This window comes from Lissotriton vulgaris, chromosome 5, assembly GCF_964263255.1.
Source record: "Lissotriton vulgaris chromosome 5, aLisVul1.2, whole genome shotgun sequence".
NCBI classification, from domain to species: Eukaryota; Metazoa; Chordata; class Amphibia; order Caudata; family Salamandridae; genus Lissotriton; species Lissotriton vulgaris.
In genome coordinates, this window is record NC_141693.1 from 1,847,798,734 (window position 1) to 1,847,825,602 (window position 26,869).

Sequence of the window (26,869 nt, forward strand, 5' to 3'; positions counted from 1 at the left end):
TCATATTATATATATATATATATATATATATATATATATATATATTAACCACAAAATGAAGGAACACGGGTTACCTGAAGTTGTCCCTATGGAAATAGATGACGTAAGACCGCTTGACCAACTGCCGCATCTTCTTGACTTGTCGATTGCAAGCAGTAATGTCTTGTAAATGTTTGGACATTCTTCCATGTCGCAGCACAGCAAATATTTTCTACCGTTACTCCTGCAAATAACGTTGTAGACGCTGGTACAGCTCTTGTAGAATGAGACCGGACATTTCTCTGTACTGGTCTGTTAGATTTGATATGGCAAAATGGATTGCGGAGGCTATCCACCTGGAAATTGTGGCTTTAGTGACCGCTTTCCCCAGCGTAGTTTGGCCATAAGCCACGAATAACTGATATGATTTTCTGACGGTTTTTGTCCTTTGTAGTTAAAACTTCAAACATCGCTTGACGTCCAAAGAATGCAGTGTTCTTTCCGCCAGTGTAGTAGGATTTGGAAAGAAAGCTCTTAACTTCACTGGTTCATTTAAATGGAACTGTGATGGTACTTTGGGTATAAATGTTGGATTAGTTCGGAGAGTGACATAATCCTGTGAGAAATGCAGGAAGGGTGCTTTTATAGTGAATGCTTGATTTCACTTACTCTTCAGATGTTAGGGCTAGTAGTAAGGCGACCTTCCATGTGAGATACTTAAGGTCGGCTTTGTGAATAGGTTCGAATGGGTGCTTCATCAGTTGTGAGAGAACCGTATTGAGTTCCCATTCCAGTGGGGAAGGCCTAACTGGAGGATAAGCTTGGATAAGACATCTCATGAACTGTTTTATTAAAGATGAAGAACACAGTGAGGGAATGTTAGCCACCTTCCTGACCCTGGATAGAGCAGCTAGATGGATCTTCATTGATGAAAAGGAAAGACCAGAGCGAGCCAAATGTAATAGATAAGGAAGAATTTTTTCTGCAGGAGCTTCAATCGGGTGTAAAGTGTTTGAGATACACCAAGAGCAAAATTGCTTCCATTTGAGACGATAACTCTTCAATGTGCTTTGGGCTCGCACCTTTCTTAAAATGTCACGGCAATCCTGAGGAATATGAAGGTTTTGAAATTCTAAGAAGTCAGGAGTCATGGGTGTAATTTCAGAGATTGAGGATCCGGGTGAAGTATCTGTCCCTTGTTGCGCGATAGCACTGTTGGAGTCGGAAGACTGATTGGAGGCTCATGGGATAGTAACATGAGCTCCTGGAACCAATACTGGCGCGGCCACCTGGTGGCAATCAGGTTGAGACTGCAGCTCTCCAACTTAATCTTGTGCAACACCCTTGGAATCAACGGGATCGGAGGAAAAGCGTAAGCACAAATCCCTGACCATCGCATGGACAGGGCATTCCCTCTTGATCCCTTTTGAGGGTATCAGCTGGCGTAACACAGGCATTTTTTGTTCTGCTGTGTTGCAAACAAGTCCAACATTGGTTTGCCCCAAGCCTGGAACTCTGTTTAATTGAATGTTGTCTAATTCCCACTCGTGGCAGTCTGATAGGGATCTGCTGAGCTTGTCCGCTAGAATATTGTGAAGGCCCTTGACATGTTCTGCTTTGAGAGTTATGTTGTGAAGTGTAAGCCATTCCCATAACTCCTGAGCTTTCTTTGATAGCGTAGCTGATCTTGTTCCTCCTTGCTTGTTCACATAAAACATGCTGGTGGTATTGTCTGTGTGGACCAGAACTGAAGATCCTGCGATTCTGGGAAGGAACGCCTGCAAGGATAGAAAGATGGCTCTCAATTCAAGACTGCTGATGTGACATGGCCTGTCTTTCTGAGACCATTTGCCTTGTACTTGTAAATCTTGGAGATGACCTCCCCATCCTTCCATGGACGCATCCGTTGTCAGAATGAAGTCCGGAGGAATCTGCATGAGCGTGAGCCCTTGCTTCAGATTGTGCAGTTGCAGCCACCATTGAAGAGCATCCACCATGCGTGGGGTGACTGATGATGTCGAAGGAGCCTGTTGCTTGTTCCCATTAAAGATGTAGTTCTTCCTGTAAAGGCCGCATTTTCAGACGCGCCAGCGGGATGAGATTTATGGCTAAGGAACACATTCCCAGGAGTGAAGTGAACAGGCGAACAGAAAGTGACTTTCTTTTTGACACTTGAATTGCTAATTTCTGCAGGCGGAGTTGTCTTTCTTGAGACAAGAATGCGTTGCATTGCATTGTGTCTAGACGAGCACCTAAGAAAGGCAGGATCCTTTTCGGATGTAATTGGGATTTGCTTGTGTCCACAGTGAGACCGAGGGATGCAAAGAGATTGCGAAAAGTTGTCATGTCGTTCTGTACACGGTTCTTTGAAGGACCTTTGATTAGCCAATCGTCCAAGTACGGGAAGACCTGGATTCCCCAAGAATGTAACGTCGTTGCTACCGGAGCCAGGCACTTCGTGAAAATCTTTGGAGCCGATTTGAGGCCAAATGGGAGCACTTTGAACTGCTAGTGGACGCCAGCCACAGTGAATCGGAGGTACTTTCGATGTTTTGGATGGTTTGGGATGCGAAAGTATGCGTCTTCCATGTACAAGGAAGCCATAAAATCTCCCTCGTTCAGGCAGCTTAGAATCTCTGAAAAGGTGACCATGCGAAAACCCTGTTTCTTGAGATACCTGTTGAGGTTGCGCAGGTCCAGAATCAGTCGCCGTTCCCCTGATTTCTTCTTTATGAGGAAAACATGGGAATAGAAGCCTCTGATGAATTGGGACTTTTTCTATAGCGTTCTTGAGGAACATTGAATAAACCTCCTTGAACAATAAGTAAAGACGAGGGGGAGGGGGTCCCTTGGGCGGAATAGTTGGTGGTTTGGTGACAAACTCTAGGGTGTGTCCATGTTAAACGCGGTATAGCACCCATTGGTCGGAGGTAATATGTTGCCACTGGTGAAGGAAACAAGATGTTTTCACGCCCACAGGGAGGGGAGGAAATATGGATGGTGCCCGGCTGATCTCACTGCTTTCTGTGAGTATCTCGCCCTGGATTGTTGGAGCGTTTTCAGCCTCCTTGGCGAAAGAAACCAGCCGTATTAGATTGGCGGTATGAAGATTGATAATTTTGCCGGTATTGAGGCTGATATTGTCAGTTTTGCTGATGGTAACTTCCTCCAGAGGAGTAGCCACGCCCTATAGCACCTCTAAAAGACCCTCGCTTTTACTGCAGGGAACCCAAAGACCTTGCGGTATCAGTGTCCATCTTGATTGCCATGGAGGGCTTAGTCTATATGTTTTCCAAACAAAGACTTGCCATCGTAGGCCATATCCAGAATCTTTACTTGAACCTCAGGCCGGAAGGTGGTAGCCTTCAACCAGCCCTGAAGCCTGAGAACTGCAGCCCCAGCTAATTGCCTAAAATTTGTGTTCACAATATCCAAGGCGCAGTTGATAGTTTCTGAAACTGCACGCTCTTCCTCCATCAAGATCTTCCAAGCCTCTTGACGTTTATCCTCTGGGATTAGGACAATCAGACCAGCCATGTCTGACCACATTTGGTGATCATAACGTCCTATGATCGCCAAAGAATTCGGTGCCCTGATGGAGGCGGCAGCCATGGTAGAGAATTTCTTACCAATAAGGTCCAGACGATGTCCTTCTTTATCTAGTGGCGCACTGATGGGAGTGGCTGGGTTTTTTGATCTTTGTTGTGTAGCCTGTGAAATGACCGAATCTGGCCACGGGTGACCAATAAGGCAGGAGGGGCTATTGATCGGAACACAATATTTTTTTATCAATCCGTGGAAGCACGGCAGGCACAGAAGCAGGATTTTTCATTATTTTGATGCCTTCCTTCCATATGTAGTCTATTATTGGAATGTCTCTGGAAACCTTTCTAGTTTCCTCTTTGAAATCGTGTAGAAAACACTCTGATTGTTCCACTGTTACTGGCAGTTGAAACCTATCCGCAGCTCGCTCCATAAGGTTATGAAACCCACCTATGTCTTCTGGTGGTGAGTCTGATGGTTGTGGAGTTGGTGGAGACGGCATAGGAATAACATAAGAAGATTTTCTGGTAATTTGCCGCCTTCTACTTCTTCATCAGAAGATGCATCCGGAGTTTTATTAGGCAAAACAGGCTGTTGAGGTTCCGTGACCAGAGACATAGGTGCCGGAATCTCAGGGTGAGGAATAGGGCCTGGAACTGCCGCAGGCGGAGGTGGTGAAATGACCTGCTGTGGAGGAAAATGTTGTCTATAATCTGCCAACATGGCCTGTAAGTCCCGGATGTGGTTCGGGGGCAGATGGCTGGACTCTGAAGCCCGAGACTGCCTCTGGTATCCTCAACGATGAGGAACAACAATGTCCTCCTGATAGTAATGTTCAGTGTAATCTTCATCCTCCTCATCATCTTGCCACTTAATGTTTAATTCCGAAGGATGGTGAGCTATTCCAAAAGCTCCTTCGTTATCATCATCATAGTCATCCCTATCCCTTAAGGTTTTAGAAGGGAAGATGTGGCACATCTTACAATTTTTTGCCTCATGCTTTGGGTAGAGGCAATAAATACAGTCCTTATGTTGATCATCAACATGGACTCTTTTTTTTCGCAAGTTCTGCAAGGTCTAAACAAGGCCTCCTGAAGGAAACAAAACTGAGTAGGAACTCAGGGAGGCTCCCTTCCACACGATGTGCTGTGAAAATCTGAGGAGAACTGGCTCTGCAGAGAGTGTTCTAGAGGGTGCTGTAAGCTGATTGGTTGGGACAAAGTCTTTTGTCCTTTTGGCATAATGAGGTAGATAGGCTACTAGAGTTTAAGCCTCAGGCCTTTCTCTTAGGCCTACTACTGTAATTTACCTTTGGCACTGCTTTTTTATATACCGTGGTACTCCCGCCTCAGCGACGTGGAATGATTCAGGCATGTGAATCTATGAAAGATACCCCAATACTGGATAACAATCCATTTGAGGTATGTGTTGCTGTAGATACATATGCTTTGCATAGACTGTATAGTAGTGCCCTCCAAAGCGGTGGCTAACCTGTGTGTGTTGCTGTTGCTTGAAAGAGTGTAAGTAGCACTGCCTGAACTATAATAGCTTATTAGCGTGCTAGAACATCCACAAAATAATGATTAGTTCAAGTGTGTGGTGTAGACTGTGTAGCTGCTTTGCATATATCAGCTATTGGGATATTGCCCAGGAAAGCCAAAGAAATCCCTATCTTGCGAGTAGTGTGCTTTGAGGAGTGTAGGTAAAGTCCTTTTTGCTTCAATAGAAAGGGTCTGAATGCATTTAAATATCCAATCGGCAATGGCTGATTTGGATGGAATATGATACTTACCAGTATGCATCTGTTCTTGGCATGAAGGGCTGCTGACATTCATATCTGTGCATAGATCGCCGCCTAGTGTTGGGTCCGGATGATTGCACATTGTTGTCCTGGAAGAGTCTTCGAAGTATCACGAGATAGGTGGCTCCTCCCCTGGACTACAGTGCGCATGGGCATCCTCTCCATCCCCAGATTGTTTTTCGCCATTGTGGCAGAGATGGAGCGTAAAACTGAAAGTGATGACCATGCCTGAAAATGCTTCTGAGAGCTGCAGCTGCGACAGGCACCGGCCAAGAACAGATGCATACTGGTAAGTAGCATATTCCGTTCGAGGCATGAGGGCTGCTGAATTCATATCTGTGCATAGAATAAATAGCAGTTTCCTCCTCACTTGCGGGTGCCCGTGCCAGCTGCAGCAGTCTGAAAGAGAGTCCTGAGAACAGCCTGACCTACAGCAGCTTGCTGGTTGGAGTGTACATCTACGCAGTAGTGTTTGGTGAATGTATGTATAGTGGTCCATGTGGCTGCTCTACATATGTCCTCTAGAGGAATATTACCCAGGAACGCCATGGAGGCCCCCAATTTGCGTGTGGAATGCGCTCTAGGGGGAACTGTCAGTCTGCGTTTAGCTTTTTGATAACAGATCTGGATACATTTAACAATCCACCTGGCTATACCTGATTTGGAGATAGGGTTGCCTTTATGTTGTGGAGAGAATGTAACGAACAGCTGTTTAGTTTTTCGAAAGTCTTTTGTCCTGTCGATGTAGTACAGGAGAGCTCTTTTGACATCCAAGGTGTGCAGTGCTCTGTCTGCCACCGAATCTGGGTTAGGAAAGAAAACGGGCAGTTCAATATTTTGGTTGATGTGGAACTGCGAAACCACTTTTGGCATGAATTTAGGGTTGGTGCGAAGCACCACTCTATTTGCATGGATTTGCAGATAGGGTTCCTGAATTGTGAGGGCTTGCAGCTCACTGACCCTCCGCAGGGATGTAATAGCTATGAGGAAGGCCACCTTCCAGGTGAGGAACTGTATGTCACAGGAATGGAGTGGCTCAAAGGGTGGCCCCATGAGTCTGGTGAGAACGATATTTAAGTTCCAGACTGGTGAAGGGGGGTGTCTGGGAGGGACCACTCTTTTAAGGCCTTCCAGGAAGGCTTTAAAGGCAGGTACCCGAAAAACGGAAAGGTGTTGCCTGTTTTGAAGGTAAGCGGCTATGGCCGCGAGATGGATCCTGATAGAACTGTACGCCAGGTTGCATTGGTACAGATGCAACAAGTAACATATGATGTTTTGCGTAGAGGCGTCCAACGGGTTAATGTTATTGTTGGAGCAGTAAATAACAAAACGCTTCCATTTGGCCGCATAGCAGGCCCTGGTAGTTGGTCGCCTTGCCTCCTTGATGATGTCCATACACTCAGGAGGCAAGTTCAGGTATCCAAACTCTATGACCTCAGGAGCCAAATCGCAAGGTTCAGCTGTTGTGGATCTGGGTGCTGAATGTCGCCATGGCTCTGCGTGAGGAGGCTGGGAGTGAGGTGCAGTCGCTGGTGAGGCACCACTGAAAGTTCCAGGAATGTGGTGTACCAAGCCTGCCGTGCCCACGTTGGAGCAACCAGGATGAGTGTCATGGAGTGCTGGCGCAGTTTGCGCGCCACCAGAGGTATGAGGGGGGCTGGCGGAAAAGCGTACGCAAATCTGCCTGACCAGTTCATTCATATCGCATTGACCTGAGACTGCGGGTGTGGGAACCTGGCGGCGAAGTTTGGGCATTTTGCGTTCTCGTTTGTGGCGAACAGGTCGATGTCCGGATGACCCCACTGCTGGAAGAACGGACGGAGAACCGACGGGTGGATCTCCCACTCGTGCATTTGATGATGGCTCATGGCCCCACGCGCAGCGTCCACCCGCCCAACCCGCGCCGAAGGTGCGCCAAAGGTAAGCCCGTCTACGCCCGTCCGCGCCAGGACCGCGCCCAGCGCCAGACCCCCTGCCCCTCGCGCTGCCCAGCCCCCCCCGCATTTCCTACGATGCCACCACCCTCCTAGCCCTCAACCCAGGTCGCGCCCCCAACTGCGTCCAAGCCGCTCCTGGACGCACCCATGGACCGTTCTCCTGCCTCTCCTGCAAATTTAGCGGCACCGACAACATCTCCGCTACGACCACACCACAGATTCCCGACCCCAACCACCTACAATGCATCCTTCTCAACACCCGCTCGGTCCACAGGCACGCCATTGACCTTTGGAACCTACTAGACACCATCTCTCCTGACGTCGCCTTCCTAACGGAAACATGGATGAACGCTTCCTCCGCCCCTGACATCGCCATCGCTATCCCTGCTGACTATAAGATCACACGCAAGGACCGCACCGACCATACAGGAGGAGGAATCGCTATCGTCCATAAGGGAGACCTCAACTTCCACCTTGAAAAGATCAACGACCGCAACACCGCCACCCTCTTAGACAACCTCGCCAACCTCGGACTTAAACAACTAGTCACTTCCCCCACCCACATCGCAGGTCACACACTCGACCCCATCTTCACCTCCAGCAACCATGTCTCCTTCAGCCACACTACGGATCTCCTCTGGACTGACCACAGCTGCGTTCACTTCACCTACAACAAGCCGAAACCCATCATCCACCTCCAACCAACTCTACAAAGAAACTGGAACAAAATCACCACGGATCAGATCTCCACATCGCTCCTTCGAACCTCCCCAGCCCTCTCTTCTAACGCCAACGAAGCCGCCTCCAACCTCACCCTTTGGTTATCCAACACCGCCGACACCTTAGCACCACTGAAAAAACGTCAACACAAACTTGGCAACAAGAAGGCCTCATGGTTCAACGATGATCTCAAAAAGTCCAAGAAACTGTGCCGCTCCCTTGAAAAGGCCTGGAAAAAAGACCCATCCACCAGCAACAAGGACGCCTTCAAAAGCGCCACCCGTACTCACCACCAACTGATCCGAAAAGCCAAGAAAACAGCATTCAAGGATCGACTTGACAACAACGCCCACAACAGCAAGGAACTTTTCAACATCGTCAAGGAATTTTCCAACCCCTCGGCCAACTCCAACGACATCACCCCCTCTCAAACCCTCTGCGACTCCCTAGCCTCTTTTTTCCACAACAAGATTGCTGACATCCACAACAGCTTTGACAACCAACCCGGAAGCCAACCCACCCTACCATCTGCTGACCATCTTCCCCCCGTAAACACCCTTAACGCCTGGAACCCAATCTCCACTGAGGACACCATCCGCCTGATGAATTCCATCCACTCTGGATCCCCCACAGACCCATGCCCTCACCACATCTTCAACAAAGCAGACTCCGTCATAGCTCCGCACCTCCGAGACGTCATCAACTGCTCCTTCAACTCCGCCACCTTCCCAGAAGACTGGAAACACGCTGAACTCACCGCCCTTCTGAAAAAACCAACAGCAGACCCCACCGAACTCAAAAACTACCGCCCCATCTCGCTTCTTCCATTTCCGGCCAAAGTCATCGAGAAAGCCGTCAACAACCAGCTCGCCGCCTTCCTCGAAGCCAACAAATCACTCGACCCCTCACAATCTGGCTTCCGAGCAAAACACAGCACTGAGACCGCCCTCATCGCAGCAACAGACGACATTCGAACTCTACTGGACAATGGAGACACAGTCGCCCTCATCCTCCTCGACCTCTCTGCAGCATTCGACACAGTCTGCCACAGCACCCTTTTACAACGCCTCAGAAACATCGGAATCCAAGAAAAAGCACTAGAATGGATCACCTCGTTCCTAACCGGAAGAACCCAGAGAGTCCGCCTCCCACCATTCAAGTCCGAGGCCTCTGAAATCATCTGCGGCGTACCTCAAGGATCCTCACTCAGTCCCACCCTCTTCAACGTATGCATGAGCCCCCTCGCGGCCATCGCCCGCCAACACAACCTCAACATCATCTCTTACGCGGACGACACTCAACTGATCCTTTCTCTCACCAAGGACCCCAGCACCGCCAAAACTAACCTACACGAAGGAATGAAAGAAGTCGCCGAATGGATGAAACAAAGCTGTCTGAAACTGAACTCAGACAAAACAGAAGTCCTCATCTTAGGTACATCCCCCTCTGCATGGGACGACTCCTGGTGGCCGGAAGCCCTCGGAAAAGCACCCATCCCGACAGACCACGCACGGAACCTTGGCGTCATCCTGGATTCTTCACTCTCAATGAACAGACAAGTTAACGCCGTATCCTCTTCCTGCTTTAACATTCTTCGCATGCTCAGAAAAACATTTCGCTGGATTCCCTCCGAAACAAGGAAAACAGTCACCCACGCTCTAGTCACGAGCCGACTGGACTACGGAAACACCCTCTACGCAGGTACCACCGCTAAACTCCAGAAGAAACTACAACGAATCCAAAACACCTCAGCCAGGCTCATATTAGACATCCCACGCAACGAACACATCTCTGGTCACCTTAAAGACCTCCACTGGCTACCCGTCAATAAGAGGATCACTTTCCGACTGCTTACCCACGCACACAAATCACTCTACGACATCGGACCAGACTGCCTCAACTCTCGACTGTCCTTCTACACCCCCTCCCGCCAACTTCGCTCTTCCAGCCAAGCCTTCGCCACTGTACCTTGCATCAACAAGACCACCATGGGAGGCAGATCCTTTTCATACCTGGCTGCCAAAACATGGAACTCACTCCCCGCCTACCTTCGCCTCACCCAGAATCACCTAGCCTTCAGAAAGCAGCTTAAAACGTGGATATTTGACAAATAATCCTCCTCCCCTTCCTAAGCGCCTTGAAACCCTCTGGGTATGTAGTGCGCTATACAAATTTTATGACTTGACTTGACTGTGCCTGCTGAGCAGGTCCGCCATCTGGTTGTCGACACCCGGGAGATGCTCCGCCATGAGGAAGATGTTCCTCTGAATGGCCCACTTCCACATGCTCTGGGCCAGGTGAGACAGCTGCGGGGAGTGCGTGCCTCCCTGCTTCTGGATGTAATACATGGCGGTCAGGTTGCCCGTCCGGACTAGCACGACCTTGTTGCACAGGTGCAACTTGAATGCCTTCAGTGCCAGGAAGATCGCCATGCTGTTGCGCAGTCCATAGTCCCTGCACCGTGTAGTGGAGGACATGTGCCCCCCAACCCTGGAGAGATGCGTCCGTCGTCAGTACTATCTGTGGTACAGGCTCCTGGAACGGTCGTCCCCTGCAAAGGTTTTGTGGGTTCCACCAATGCAGAGAGTTGTAAGCACGACCGGTCACCAACACTAGGTCTTTTAGATGGCCATGAGCCTGGTTCCACTGACGGGCTAAGCATTCCTGGAGGGGTCGCATGTGCAGCCTCGCGTGCGGGACTATGAATATGCAGGATTCCATCATGCCGATGAGTTGCATGAAAACCTGTGCCGGGAGGGAGTGCTGAGGGCGAAACCTCCGGATGAGCGCCTGCATGCCGTTGACCCTGGCTGCGGCCGGCTGCGCCGTGGCGGACTGGGTGTTTATTGACGCCCCCAGGTACTGCTGGACCTGGGCCGGTTGCAGGTGAGACTTTGCGTAGTTGAGAGAGAATCCTAGACTGTGAAGGAGGTGAATGGTCCGCGACACGTCGTGGCCGCACTGAACGGCCGACCGTGCCTGGACGAGCCAGTCGTCCAGGTAGGGATACACGTGAACACCTTCCCTGCGCAAGTGCGCTGCCACAGTCGCTAAGCACTTGGTGAAAACCCTGGGAGCGGTAGTGACCCCGAATGGCAGGACTTTGAACTGGTAATGCTGATTGTTGACTGTGAACCTGAGATACTTCTTGTGGCTTGGGTGAATGGGAATGTGGAAATACGCATCCTTGAGGTCCAGGGTGGCTAGGAAGTCGCCCTGACGGAGCAGTGGCAGGACTTGTTGTAAAGTTAGCATGTGAAAGTGCTCCGAGAGGATGTATTGGTTGAGGGGTCTGAGGTCTAGAATGGGCCGTAGTGACCCGTCCTTTTTTGGAATTAAGAAGTACAGGGAGTACACCCCTGCACCCCTTTCTTCGGCAGGCACCAGTTCTATGGCCCCTTTTTGCAGCATGGAGAGAACTTCTTGCTGCAATAAGTGCGAGTGCTCTGCGGACATAGGACGGCTTCTTGGGGGTATGTTGGGGGGGGGGTGGAGGTCAATTCTAGACAATAGCCGTAACGGATAAGATGTCTCACCCACCTGTCTGTTGTGATGTTTTCCCAGAATGGCAGGAACTGCTGGAGTCTCCCCCCCCCGACAGGTGTTAGATGGTCGGGGGGCAGTGACAAGGAGTCACTGTTTGTTGGGAGTGGAGGACCTGGCGTTGTTATTGCCACGGCCTCTCCCTTTGGCGCTGTTCCCCCGGTAACCACCTCTGGTGTTTTTAGTGTATGCAGATTGCATGCTGCCTTTAGGATACTGGGAGTGCTGAAGAGCCTGCCCTCTGGTTGCTCCCCTGTTACCGGAGCGACGAAAGGAACCGCTCCGAAACTGCTGTGACTGGAGAGCCCCCATGGACTTTGCCGTTTCAGTGTCTTTTTTCATTTTCTCGAGTGTGGGGTCCACATCGGGTCCAAACAGGAAGTCCGGATTAACCGGCTGATTAAGGAGAGTAGTTTGGATCTCTGGTTTAAACCCAGAGATGCCCAGCCATGCGTGGCGTCGCAGCATCACGCTAGTGTTGATAGCTCTCGCTGCAGTGTCCGCCGCGTCCAGTGCGCACTTGATGGACGCATTGGAGATTAGTTTACCCTCTTGTATAACCATTTCCGCAGCCTCTCTGTACATATCAGGCATGTGCTGCATCAATTGCTCCAGGGTGTCATAGTGCGCCCTGTTGTACCTAGCCAACAGGGCCTGTGTATTGGCTATTCTCCAAGTGTTAGCGGCCTGCGCCGCTACTCGCTTCCCTGATGCCTCAAAGATTTTGGACTCTTTGTCCGGAGGGGGAGCGTCACCCGTTGACTGAGAGTTAGCCCTTTTGCGTGCGTTAGCCACCACAAGGGAGTCCAAGGGGAGCTGTCCTTTGATGTAGGTGGGGTCCACTGGAGCAGGCCTGTATTTCTTGTCGATCCGTGGATTGATAACCCTGGCTTTTGTGGGCTCTTTAAAAATGGCTGTGGCATGTTTGAGGACCCCCTTAAGCATGGGCAGAGTCTTGGTGGAGCGTTCAGAAGTGGAGAAGGTGTCGAATAAGAAGTCCTCATCCACTGGCTCAGCATGCATTTCAACGTCATGATTGAGAGCAGCGCGCTCTATCAATGCATTGAATGCTGCGGTGTCCTCAGTCGGAGATTGTTTGACATTATAGGACTGAGAGTCCGGGGTGACCTGGGGGTCATCAGGGTCATCACCTTGATCCGCTGCCCCTGACCACTGGTTGGAGACATCTTGATCAGTGTCTGTATTGTAAGTGAAGCCCATTTGGCTGTAGTCTGCAGTTAAGTCCTCCTCACTTTGTGTAGGAGAATGAACAGCATGGTGTGAGTAGTCCTGAAGATGTTCAACAAGAACCGGAGGAGACCATCTTCTTTTCCAGGGGAATTTTATAACCCTCCAAAGGGTGTTCAGGCGTGATCTTCCGCTTGTGGACGGTAAGCCTGCCCGATTCCGAGTCAATGAACAGTTTTGCTTGGTTGTCGTAAGAAGGTTCATGATAGACGACCTGTGCATGAGAGGACACCTTCGCCAACTTGGAAGCCTCCTGAGACTTTGGACGTGCAGTGGGTGGAAGGCCAAATTTGAGTGGCGTCGATCCAGCCTGCTTGGAAGCGGAAGTGTCGGCTCCGTGCTTCTTCGACGCCTGTGTAGGCCGCTCGCTTGAGCGCGTCGAATCGACCACCAGCCTATGCTTCAGTCCCGAGAGGGGTGGCTGCAGACCTTTCCCGATAGGAAGTCCCTTGCCCTTCTCGCCATGTTTGGTAGTGGACGCGGGCACCGGCGCCGAGGCCTTCGAGGCGACGGTCTTGGTGTTAGGGCCCTGCTTCGGAATCCCAGTGTCGGCGCCGACGGGCATCTTCGGCGCCGAAGGATCTACGACGACCTTCGAGGCGGGCGTCGACGTCGAACCGACCACCATCTTGAGCAGTTTCGGTTTCGATTTCTCCTTCGACTGTTTCGGTTTCGATTGCACGGAATCGACCGATGGCTCCTTTGAAAGGGTCTCAGCCTGGCTACGTCGCGGGGCTGTAGACCGAAAGGATGGATCTTGGCTAAGGCCTTTCGGCGATGCCTCGACCGGAGCCGGAGCGGGCTGAATGTCAATGATAGGCCCCGGAGCAGTGGGCGGACTCGGTTCACCACCGGAGTCGTCATCAACGGCCGCAAGGGCCTGTTCGTCGTCCCCTACCTCGACGACTTCCTGGTCGTGGCCGAACTCCTCGTCTGGCTCGTCCATATCAAAAGTTGAGTCATGTTCCGACGCCGGTTCCGACGTTTGTTCGGGAACGTCGTCCTCCGCCTCTTCCTCATCTTGGAAGAGTTCCTCGTCCCCGGCATCGAAGATGTTCGCAGGTGCCGGAGCCGACTGTTGGGCCGACTGCCTCGCAGCGCGCCGAAGTTTGATGGTTTTTTTAGATCGGAAATTTGAGCATGCGAAACACTTTGACTCGTCGTGGTCGGGGTACAGGCAGGTGTTGCACACTGGGTGCACATCTAAGTTCGAATATTTGGAATTACACACAGGACACCGCTTAAACGGGGTCCGTTCCATCGTCGATGTAGTCTGGGCCTGAGTCGTCGAAAGTCTTTATTCGACGCCGATCAAAGAACCGAAAGGGCCAGGCACCGAACGAAACAATACTGACGCTAAGAAAGGCCTTTTGGCCTTAGGAACAGAAGAGTACAAGTTAATTAACTGGAGTAAGAGATTAGACATCCGAACCCTATGGCGGAAAAAAACAATCTGGGGATGGAGAGGATGCCCATGCGCACTGTAGTCCAGGGGAGGAGCCACCTATCTCGTGATACTTCGAAGACTCTTCCAGGACAACAATGTGCAATCATCCGGACCCAACACTAGGCGGCGATCTATACACAGATATGAATTCAGCAGCCCTCATGCCTCGAACATAGGTTATTTTTTATACGAAAAAGCAACACAGTTATTTGGTTTTGCGACCATCTTTAGTTCTGTCAATATAGTACATAAGGGCTCTCTTAACATCTAATGTATGGCGAACCCTTTCTGCAAGAGTCTGGTTGAGGAGAGAACACCGGTAACCACTGAAAAAGGTGGAAATGAGCGAACACCTTTGGAAGGAATTTTGGGTTGGTGCGAAGGACCACCCTATCTCTGTGGAGCTGGAAGACAGGCTTGAGGGGAAGCTTCTCATGGGGAACTACTGATAGATCTAGTAGTGTTGTAAACCAGGGCTGTCGGACCCATGTTGGAGCCAATAGTACGAGTGCGAGAAAGTTTTGCCTGAGCTTCCAAACCAGAAATGGAAAAAGAGGGAGAGGCGGAAAAGGATAGGCAAATATTCCCGACCAGTTCACCCCAGCAGCATTGCCCTTGGATAGTAGGAACCTGAAGGGGAAGTTTGGGTTTTTTGCGTTGTCCGGTGTTGTGAACAGATCCATCTGTGGAAAACCCGACTTGTGGAAGTTAGAGATGAGGACTTGGGTGGAGTTCCCCACTCGTGGACTTGGTGCCACATCATGCGGAGGTATGCAACATCGTTGTCTGCTCCTGGAAGGGGATCTGTCAACAGATTAATGTTGTGATGTAGAGCCCAACGCCAAAGTGTCTGTGATAGGTGTAATAACTGCCTAGATTGTGTCCCCACCTGTTTTTATAAATTGTACATGGTTATCATATACTCCATCCGGACTAAGACAATCTTGCTGATCAGGTGAGGTGTGAATGCTTTCAACTCTAGGTGAACAGCTTGAAGCTCTAGGTAGTGATGTGGAGACCCTGGGGTTCGGTGTCCCAGAGACCCTGGACTGTGAGTATCTGGAAGTGAGCACCCCAGCTTGTGAGTGACGCATACGTTCCCAAGATGATGTGGAGAACAGGGTCTTGGAAAGGCGGCCCTTTTAAGAGGCTGTTTGTGTTCCACCACTGCGGAGAGTGAGGAGTGTGGCTGTCTATTATCACTAGATCCTCTAACTGAGACTGTGGCGACTATTTATTTATTTTTGCAATTTGTTAAGCGCAAACGAATACCCGTAGGCGTCTCGGCGCTAGATAAGTCACCAAATTTTCCCCAGAAGGCTCATAAATAGTGGTAGTCATTGATTAATGATCGAAAAGCCACGTCTTCAGTCCTTTGCGAATTTGCAAAAGTGAAGGGCATGTCCTGATGTGCTGCGGCAAGGTATTCCATAATTTAGGTGAGGCGACTGAAAAGCGACGATCACCCCACGAAACTGTTTTAGATCGTGGGACCACTAGTTGGTTAAGAGTGGCAGATCAAAGCTGTCTAGCCGGTTCATAAGGTATCAGCTGATCCTTAAAATACTGTGGTCCTAGATCATGGAGTGTTTTATATACTATACAAAGTGATTTAAATTTGATCCGATTACGGATTGTCAGCCAATGGTATTTCTTGATGGTATCTGATATAGGCGAAAACTTGGGTGTTCTCGAGAGCAAGCATGCTGCTGCATTCTGTATTGTCTGAAGCTTATTAGTTACCCTGCCCTGGGCGTTTAAAAATAGTCCATTACAATAATCAAGGGACGATAACACTAAGGAACTAACCAGTGTTTTGGCGGCTGTATCAGGCAGAAACGGGATGATTTTCCTGATCAACCTTAGTTTGTGATGGGCTGTTGCCGCTACCTTGTTTGCATGTGCCACAAAGTTAAGGTCGCCATCAAAAATTACTCCCAGGTTCCTAACCTTGAGGGCTGGCCTGGGGGGGGTCTCCAAAAGCTGAAGGCCACCAGGTTGCTGACCACTCTGGTAGAAGGGGTCCAAAGATAAGCACCTCCGTCTTTTCGGAGTTAAGCTTAAGGCAGTTAGCTGCCATCCACTCTCCGATTGCTAGCATTCCACGTTGGAAACGCTCTGCCACCTCGGGTCCGTTGTCTTTGATGGCCAAAAGCAGTTGTGTGTCATCAGCGTAAGAGGTTATGCTCATCCCCTATGCTTTGATGACATTAGCAAGGTCCGACACATAGATATTAAATAGTGTTGGACTTGTGCTAGACATTCCTGTAACAGATGCATGTGTAGCCATGCATGCGCACTTTGATGATGCAAGAGGCCATCATACCCAGGTATGACAGTTCTGACTGTCAACTGTTAATTGGCTTAGAAAGGTGGTGGTATCGTTTGGAAATTTTGGATTCTTGCTGTATTGGGATAGGCAAATTCCACCTGCGTGTTTCGGAATGCCACCACATATGGTTGAACCTGTAAAGGCTGAAGATGATATTTTTGGACACTGATGGGGAAGCCTAGTTGAAGCAGCAGGTCTATGATATTTTGAGTGTGTTACCGGCACAGAAGAAGAATGCTGACTTTGAGATAAGGGAAGACATGGATGTTTTGTATGCATTCATGTGCTGCTACCACTGCTAGTCATTTGGTGAATACTCGAGGTGCAGTAGTCACCACAACTTTGAATTCATAATGTTTGCCTGCTACCACAAATCGGATGTATTTGCAATGTGTTGTGTGTACAGGAATGTTAAAATAGCCGTCCTTTAGGTCAAGGGCTGACAAAGTCGCATTGTTGGAGAAGTGGGATCACGTCTTGGAGTTACCATTTGGAAATACTCTGTCAGGATGTCATGATTTAACGGCCGTACACCTATGATTGGGCGTAAAGACCCATCCTCTTGGGGATTAGGAAGTACATTGAGTTTACGCCTGATCCCAGATGCTGCAGATGTACAGGTTCTATAGTTCCTTTGAGCAAGAGAGCCTGAACTTCCCAGTTGAGTAGTGTTTGGTGCTCCAGAGAGAGTCACTGAGTGTCAGGTGGAGTATTTGGAGGTGTCTTAATGAGCTCCACATAATAACCATGTTGGATTATATCCAACACCAACTGGGTTGATGTTTTTGACTGCCATGCGGGCAGAAAATACTGTAATCGTCCCTCTACAGATGTTGAGTATGCAGTGGGAAGGAGAAGGAAGTCATTGTTTTGTGGGGGGTGAAGCACCACATGGGGAAGCACATTTGCCTCCAACTTTGGCATTGCTACCCCTATAGGAGCCTCTATAGTAACCTTGGTGAGAGGAGTGGTGACCTTGGCCACGCTGATTTGAAGTAGAGACATCTGATGAGGTGGTTTTCAAACCTGCTCAGTAGGTGTTGAGCCGAAAGGACGCACGAGGACTAGTTGTCTGAAGTGCACCCATAACTTGGCAGTCTCTGTATCCTTTCATTTTTTCCAAGACCAGATCAAGCAGGGGACTAAAGAGATGCTTCATTGAAAGGAACATTTAATAGACTTTCTTGGACTTCTGGATTTAAAGCCAGATAAGCGGAGCCACAGCAAGATGCTAGTATTGATCCCCTTAGCAGAGTTATTTGTAGAATTCAATGCCCCTCAGATAGAAGTGTTAGATATGAGCTTGCGTTCGGAGACAAGCCCCTGACCCCTTTTTTGTGCCCTTCTGGGAAACACTGGAGGAGTTCCTCCATTTCATCCAAATGTGCAAGGTCATACCTCGCAAGCAAACCCATTGGTCTGCAAATAGGCCAATCGTTGACAGATTGAGGTGCTACCCTTTTACCACTGTTACTAATCTTGAGTGGGTACACACAATGCGTATCTGACTCTCAATATCTCCAGTCAGCATGTACTTCTTTACTTTTCCACCATGTATTTCAACCCTAATTCACCAGTCTTTTAACCAATGTTATTCATGTCTTTCTCAGACACTTGGGCATTTCAGTCCAGATGAGACCCATGTTTTCTTGCAAGGGTCGAAACGCCATCAACACATGTACAAAGACAGACTGGTTTCTATAACTGTGATACAATGAGTAATTCCCCTTGTCCTTGCTTGTACTGCTGTATTTTGACATAGAGCAACCAATATACTGTGGATGTTCACATTCTCCCTCACTATTCTTTTTTTCTTTCATTTTGGTTGGTCTTTATCTTTTTTTCATTTTTTATAGGGCCTCATCTACTTGAGGCCCAAAAAGTTGTTGTTTGTTAAAAGGGGTATACAGAATAGACTGCTGAACCTTTGGTTTAAAACCTGAAATTCTAAGCCAGGCATGTCGTCGTAGGAGAATGCTGGTGTTAATTCTCTTTGCTGCAGTGTCAGCAGCATCTAAAGCACATCTAATAGAGGAACTAGATATGAGTTAACCTTCTTGTACTAAATCCTGTGCTTTTTTCTTTTGCTCCTCTGGGAGGTGTTGAATTAGGTCTCCCATTTTGTCCCAGTGGGCGTTATCATAGCTAGCTAGTAGGCCATGCGTGTTAGCAATACGCCAGTGGTTAGCGGCTTGAGCAGCTACTCTCTTGCCGGATGGATTTATCAGTGTGTCTGGGGGAGGTACATCTGCAGAGGTTTGTGAATTTGCTCTCTTACGAGCATTAGAGACAAATAGCGAATCTAAAAGCAACTGTCAGTTAATAAAAATGGGATTAGATGGTGGAGGTTTGTATTTTTTTGTCAACCCCAGGTGTTATTATGCTGGCACGAACAAGGTCCTTAAAGATGTCATCGGCATGTCTCATCATGCCTTTTAACATAGGTAAACTCTGACAAGTCTTCTTCTTAAGACTCTTTGTATAATGTAACCCCATGGTAAGCTGCTGCTCTTGAAATCAGCTCTTGATAAGCTACATTATCATCTAGAGTTGATGGCTTTGCAGGATATAAATATGGGTCATTATGCATGGGGAGATCAATATTATAGTCCTCCCATGGGTCTGCCGGTAAATGACTATTTTGATCGTCATCATCTCCCATATTAGGCTGTGTATTTGGAGACCCCTGAGGTGTTATGGTTAAAGGACAATTGTGGTAGCGATGAAGATGGTGGAGGGGATTGAGGATTAGGATAAATAGGGCTTGTAGCCATGCCTCTTTCTTGAGAGGAATTTTAGAGCTAGTGTCCTCTGAACTAACTTTTGCCAAAATATGTCCAGTGTCTGGATTAATGTAAATTTTCTTCGGCTTAGGGTCTAGCTTTTCCTTCATATGTTCTAGGATCTGTTATGGAGGATTAGGAAGGACATCTTTCGATTTCGGCGTCAAAATTTTCGGTGCCGAAACAGACTTGTCTTTCTTGTCCTTCGGAGTGGAAGGTTTAGATTCCGGACTGGTCTTTCGTAGCGGAAGGTTTGGGTTCTGAAGACGGCTTTTCTCTACTCAGTCCAGAGCCGGAAGGCTTGACTGGTTGTTTCATGGTAACCTGTTCCGGTAGAACGTCTTCGGACTTCAACTGGGAATCAGATTCTGGGATAGAGAAGGCTTACTCCTCTTCCGCTGCCGACGCTTCCACCTCTTCGTGTTCAGAGTGGTGTTATGTAGAGTGCAGTGGCGAAGAGTTCAGTTGCATAGGATAGAGTGGTACAGGGGTGAGTAGAAAGGCGTAGAGTGCAGTGGCATAGAGTGGAGTGGTGCAGACTCGAGTAGCAAGGAGTGGTGTATAGTGGAGTGGTGCGCAGTAGAATGCAGTAGTGAAGAGTAGAGTGGAGAAACACTACTATTGCAGACAACATATCAATCTAAATTCCCATTTGCACAGACATACAATTTTACTAATAAAACTATACAGTGCACAAGCGATAACGGTTGGAGATGGTATCACCTAACATATTGATTTGTATTGATCATATCAAAGTATTTGTTTTCAATATACTTCAGAATTAACAAAAATGTGTTTCATTTGTGCATTCTTAATTTTGACATTCTGAAATACTTGGAGAGTTCATTTAAAAAGTTGTGTACTGAAAAATGTTTTCCTACATTTCCACATAAGATTGCCACATAAATCCTTTCACTTTTAAGTCAGAGAAATTAAACCTGTATCATTTTCTTCATCCCTAGCAACTGACACAGACACTACAGCCGACCAGTGAATGTAGGGGTGCGAGTTGTCCGCCAGAGGAGCAGGATGTTTTGCATAGCTGAACCTAGAGCAATTGCCATCTGGCGACCCCTTCGTGATCGGAGCGGATATGTGAGGGGGTTCGGAAAGACCAAGAGGATATAGCTTGGGAAGTTTGGAATCTGAGTGTCAAAGTGTTTGTTTATTTCATCAAGGACCTGCGTCCAATATGTATGGAGCTGTTCACAGTACCAGCGTGCCTCACTTTCCACATCTCCGCCAGCAGTCTGCGCTTTGTCGGGGGTCCATCGTGTGCAGGCGGTCGGGCGTGTGATACCAATATGTGGTCACCTTAGTCAAAGTCTCAGTCAATCCCATGTTACGTGCTGAGTGGCAGGCTCGGTCATATATCCCTTCCCGTTCTTTGTCACTGAGATCCCAACGCGAGCACCCTGTGTTATTTGTATGTGCGTGGGGAGTAAGCAACATTTTGTATAGATCTGAGATCAGCTTTTTATCAGAAGTGCAACTAAGTAGCCATATTTTGTATGGTGTGAGAAAATGCTGTGCTTGCGGCTGTATGAGTGGGTGAAGGGCCCAGTGCCGAATCTGAAGGTAGTGGTACCGTTCAGATTCCTGAATCCCGTATATGGCACAAACCTGAGGGAAGGTAAGAATCCGGTCTAGTTCGAATAAGTGCCCCAAGGATAGACAATCAGTGGCGTACCAGCTCATGAAGGCAGTCTCACTCATCCCCGTTTGAAAGTCAGGGTTGTCGAAGAGCAGTGTGTGGGGAGATGGGAAGGTCGTGAAATTTCACTTCTGACAAGTCTGGTCCTAGGCCTCCAGTATCGTTCTGGTAACATGAGAGGCATAAAGATTAGCCAGCTTAAGAGCTTTACACAGGAAGGGAATCCTTTGTAGAGGTGTGGCCACCACTGCCTGGTTTTGGAACAGTCCATGCTTCTCTGACTCGAGTCTGCTCCACTCAACCAGATGATAAAGTTGAGTCGCCTGGAAGTAGCGCCAAAGGTCCGGTACCACCAGGCCGACCTCCTCAGGGGCAGCATCGCTATGGCATCCTTCATGCGGGGTCGACGGCCCCGCCAAATAAACTGCGATAACTCTGATGGGATCTGCTTGATCCAACCCTTGGGTGGCCGAAGGGATGAGGCCTGGAAGACGTAAAGTACTTGGGGAAGAACCGTCCTCTTTATGGCAGCCACCCACCCCAGTCAGGAGATCCGGAAATGCTTCTACCGCCGTAGCTCCGCCCAGATCTATGTCAGTAGCTTGGCATGGTTGGCAGTGACCACATCCGGCAGTGTAGGTGCCAGCTGGATGCCTAGATAGGGAACAGTTCCCTCTGCACATTGAAGAGGGTGCGCGGAGCGAAAGTGCGCCAGAGTCGAGGGTGACTGAGAGGTTGAGGGCTACCGACTTCTCCACATTAACTTTAAAGCTCGACGCCCGAGCGATATAGGAATAGTTTAGGCACAGATTAATATGCTGAGAAATCCACTTTGACAGATTATTCAGAACGTTAATATTGGAAAGATCATCTGTAGCAGAACGTTTAGATTTTCCCATCTCTTTCCTTTACCTATTCCATATTTACCCTTCCTCTGCCACTTTCTATCTCTGCTCTGGGTCGCTATCTTACCCTATTTTGCACAACTGTATTACCATACTGGAAACACTATCTTAACCTGCCCTTTGAATAGGTATTAACTCTCATAGGTCACTGAATTTGTACACTTACCCCATGTTTCACTGTTTTGGCGGCATGTGCAGCTTTCTTCTTCGCATCGTACGGCGTCAGAATATCTATTATGGCCATAAAATAAACTTCCTTCTTTGGAGCATCTGACGAGGAAAAATGTAAGATTCTCACTAGTAGGACTACACATTTAGTAGTGGCCAAACAAAATCTTACATGCTATAGATTATTTTTAGCAGTCCATTATGACCTTTCACTCCTGCAGGAACGTAGCCAAACATCAGAGCCTGTCCTACAGCCTGGCTGCTTCTCACAACCCCAAATTGTGCTCACCAACAGTGATAACGCTTCAGGAGTTGTGTCTGTTTTGAAAGTCATCTCAGCTGGACAAACACTGGCAATACCAGATACAAATACATAAAAATAAGGCTTGAGGGCTTGTCACTTCTGCTCAAAGGACACAACCAGCATCTATTTATCAAGGTCAAATAAAACAGAACAAACCCTGGAAGCTTTCAAAGTAAAAAGTGTTCACATACTTCTGCACTATTTCTTTGCAGTCTGTACACAGACAATATCGCATTTTGGATTTTGCTGGCCCATCAGATTGCTTTACTGAAACTGCTTGACTGACATTTATATAGTGCTCGGATACCTAGCTGTGTGCTCTAGCGGGAAAATATCTATAGAGATTCATTAAGAAACACTTACTGTCGTGGCTTCTCATCGCATAAACATCTACAGATGGGTCGAACTCTCCTGGCCCAAAGAAGCGGGGGAAGTTCAAGAGATTTCCAGGGCTGTCTGGCGGAGTCCCGTAGGAGCTGATGGGGTTCCCCGACATGCCATCATTTTCACATTCCTCATCCTCAGCACGCTCCTCCACCTCCATCTCTTCCTGTTCTGCCCGGTCGACGTCGTGGATACCCACCAATAGGCTGTAGTCCATGATCTTCAGCTGTGATAAAAACTACAATAGAGTAGAAAAGGTATGGTGTAAGCGGGGTCTACAGCATAACTAAAGAACGCAGACAAATGTGTCCAACACCAGTGGGTTAGGGAGTGGATTAACAAATCTGCATTCTTTGATTTTTCAGTTATTAATATACTGAAAAGAAAGGCGGACATTAAAAACTACTACAATAAAAGTATGTGCATGTCCACATAAAAAGCAGTGTGTGTGCAGAAACAAGAGCATTGCCACAATATAAACAAGGCAATATTCTGCTCAGTCTACAGTGTTCAGCATTACCACTGCTTAGAACTATTTCCAAACACATCAAATATTACCTTCTAAGGCTTCGCCTCCAACTTTCAAACCTGTGGCAACCTGCTACATGAAGGGATTCCAGTCTGAAATCTACTCTATGAATTCCATAAACAGGGAGCAACCAACCACCCCTTCATGAGAAAAGTTAACATGCTCATGCCCCTTAAATCATGAGAAAATAACTGAGAGTGGCACCCAATCTATAAAATGTGGTGACTCTGAAGGAATTGGCAAAGTCTGTCTCCATTCCAAGTATAGCTTTGCATTTCTTAACATGGTCACTACTAGGAGGGAGTGAAGCAGTAGTATGTTTTTACCCAGTTCCAGAAAGATCATCTCTCAGTATTCAGTTCATGATCTACCAGTGCCTGAACCTGGGCTGGCTGCTGGAGAAAGGTGGGACTCTACAGAACATATTATGGAGAGGCGGTGCAGCCTAGATGAAGAAAAGCATGTGTTCTATTTGGTGCCTAGTTAATATATGTGGTAGTAGTTGGAATGAAAATCATGTGCACTCTTCTCTTGATTCTATGTCAGGACCAGAGGCTTCAGATTATGCTTTTCCTTCTTCGCTCTTTATTTTAGTACAAAACTTACAGCAGCCTAGAAAAGCTTAAACAAATGCTTATATCCCAGAACAAAGGGAAAAAGGCATTAAACAAGGAAAAAACATTCAGTTCTCGAATAATTCAACTACAAGTCCCATCAATCCATTAGGGTAGTGCACAACGTTAGTCCTTTGACAGTGTGAATGACAGCGAGATAGGACGTCCATCTTCTGCCATCTTCCACTTTCTTCACTGCTTCACAGCCAGTTAAGTAATTTGTTCCTTTTCTCTGCTATTGAGACATGTGTATATTGCTTGTTTAAATCGGTATTGCGCTGCGGGGGGGCGCTAGGGGGAGCCGCGGCGTCTCATTGTTCCTCAGCGCGGTTTCTTCTCACAGAGAGGTGCCGTGCTGAGGAGCGAGACACGCCGGAGCCTTACCCCTGCAGCCTCACCAGAACGCCCAGGAGAACTGGATCTGTAATTACCCCCATATTATTGAACGCCCCGCGCGGGGTCAGTACGGCTGTTTTCACCGCGTTCAACGCCTGCGGACGATTTCAGCACTGACAGCAGGTTTTTTTACAGCGTTTGACACCTACGAGAGGATTAGGCTTTTGTAGAGTTGTGTGGCAGGGAGGCGGTTGAGACCCGGTCTCTTGAAGAGGGTCAGCACGCCCTAGGGCTGGTGCTGCCTCAATCTCCGGTTTTCAACCGACCCTGAAAGTTTAGCTGGCCTGAGGCCTGCCCACAACCAGTGCTGTTCTCCACAGCCTTTCCTCAGTCCCCCATATTTGATTATTGCCTGAGGCTGCAGAGTTCCAACGGTTACCTAGGCATGGAGCAGGAGGGCTATTATGAGGAAGAGGAAACTCATCAGTACCTTAATGATGATGAGTTTTTCAATGCGGTGGATAGCTCGATCTACTGCTGTGTCACGGAGATAGTAGGCCCCATGGAGGAGCGCCTGTCCACCCGTATTGTGGAGGAGTGCGCAAAATTGCCGCAAGCACATTTAGGGGCGCCGTCAATGCCCCATATCCCATAGGAGAGGATCCCCATGCCCCTAAGAATGCTTGTAGAGAGGAGGATTCCGTAGGGACGCAGGGTGTGGACAGGGACGCCTTTGAGTGTTTGCGTGACGCTTTTTTGGCTAAGGCGACCGCTCTTACCCCTGCGCCACTGCCGGTCCCCGATCCCTCGGTATCTATGGGTATGGCTCCCTCATCCCCTGGGGAGGTGTCACCAGCAGACACGGATGATGACGAGGGGTCGATGCGTTCTTGGCGCTGGTGTGGCTCAGCCGCCGAGGTACTGCGGGCCAGTTCAGGCATGTTAGACCGGATGAAATAATCCATCCGTGGTCTGCAGCTTGGACCCCGGACCCCTGGGGACAAGGTGGCGAAGTTTGTTGCGGGACGCCTCCGCAAACCCTTGAAGAAGGAGGCGAGAAGTTGTCTGCGAGGGGAGTGTCCACGGCCCACGTTGGAAGGGAAGGTGGCTCTGACACCAGAGTTAGACTCTAAAATGGCCACCTTCCTTGCGAAATTCGTGAAAGATCCTCGCAAAAGCATTGACCGTTCCTGGCGCTACTGTCAGGATAAATTGTTGGATTCGATAGGGCTCATCACAAAAATCCTTGACATGGCGGAGGAAGCGAAAGCAACAGGTTCTGTCATCTGCCCCGACGTTCTGTCGAATTGGGCGCAAAGGGTGGATGTCTTTTTAGGGAACGCCAAATGCGCCCTCTCGACCGAACGACGACGATCGCTCCTGATCAAGTTAGACCCAAAATTGAGTGACTTGGGCCTCCTCGGAGGTAGGTGCGGTGGCCCAATGGGGTCTCTTCCGAGACCCCTTCATTAAGGAGTTACGTAAATTTGTTTCGACCTTTACATTCCTGGACAAGGCCCAGTCCAGTATATGAAAGAGTGTTTCAACAACATGTCTCTCAAGGGGCCGGTCGCGGTAAAGGGCCGCGCGACCGGCTGTGGCGGTCAAAATTTTGCCAACAAGGGTCAAGACTCCGGGTGAGGTCAATACAACACCTCTGCCACCAACATGAATTTCTATCCTACCAAAGGACAGAGGTCAGAGGTCGAGGTGGCTTCAAGAATAATATATGCAAGAAAAGGAAGGGGTATCCCCGACTAGAGTTCCTAATTCGGGATGCACAAAATGATTGGAAAAACAGGATAATTAGGAACAATTTTAACTAGCGGGCAAGACCTGACATCAGATAGTAATGATTATATTTGAACAACGTGCATGGTACAAAAATATATAAATTTTATTTTATTGAAAAGTTTCTTTATGGTTAAAAAGCAACCTTTTTTTTGTTTGCTTCAAGAATAATTCCTGCAACAACAGTTCCAACGGTAAGTGTTATCCCTGCAGACCAGGTTCGAATTGGCAGCCAGCTAGTGGCCTTCCCAGAGGCTTGGGCAGCAGTTACTGAAGATGCGTGTGTCTTACAGACTATTTGCGGTTTTCACAGAGTTTTACGATCATCCTCACCAGGCGAGGCCTCCGCGCCCTATAGTCTTTTCAATGATCGATGCGCAGTTGATCGACAAAGAGGTCTCGGAGCAAAGGGGCCATTCGCCGGTCAACTCGACATCCCTCAGGTTTTCTGAGCAATATTTTCCTTGTGGAAAAACCAGATGGAGGCAAACGTCCAGTAATCAACCTCAAGGAATTCAACAGGTGGTTGGTCTGCTGTCATTTCAAGATGGAGAGAATCCATCTTCTTTGGGACGTTCTGCTAAACGATTGTATGGTCTGTTTGGATCTCAAGGACGCGTACCTGGTGGTTCCCATTCATCCCCCACACTGGTGGTTCCCATTCATCCCCCACACTGTCGGTTTCTACAGTTTATCCCGCAGGATCAGGTATTCGAATTCACTGCCCTTCCGTTCGGGCTTTCTTCTGCCCCATGTATTTCACCAAGCTGCTTCACCCAGCGGTGGAATTTCTGCAGAGTCAGGATATTCGGATGATTGTCTACTTGAAAGACATCCTCTTGATGGCCCAA

The 26,869-nt window shown here is 48.5% G+C and overlaps 1 protein-coding gene across 1 annotated transcript in view; it reads right to left on the bottom strand.

The window, feature by feature from the left end:
* PIP4K2B (phosphatidylinositol-5-phosphate 4-kinase type 2 beta) overlaps window positions 1–26,869 on the bottom strand; it is a 645,829-nt gene that overhangs the window by 23,915 nt on the left and 595,045 nt on the right. The window contains exons 8-9 of the mRNA XM_086924326.1: window positions 22,728–22,986; window positions 22,059–22,162 (exon numbers count right to left, since the gene is read on the bottom strand). Of these exons, the coding sequence (XP_086780452.1) occupies window positions 22,059–22,162; window positions 22,728–22,986 (363 nt within the window). The remainder of the gene's footprint in view (window positions 1–22,058; window positions 22,163–22,727; window positions 22,987–26,869) is intronic.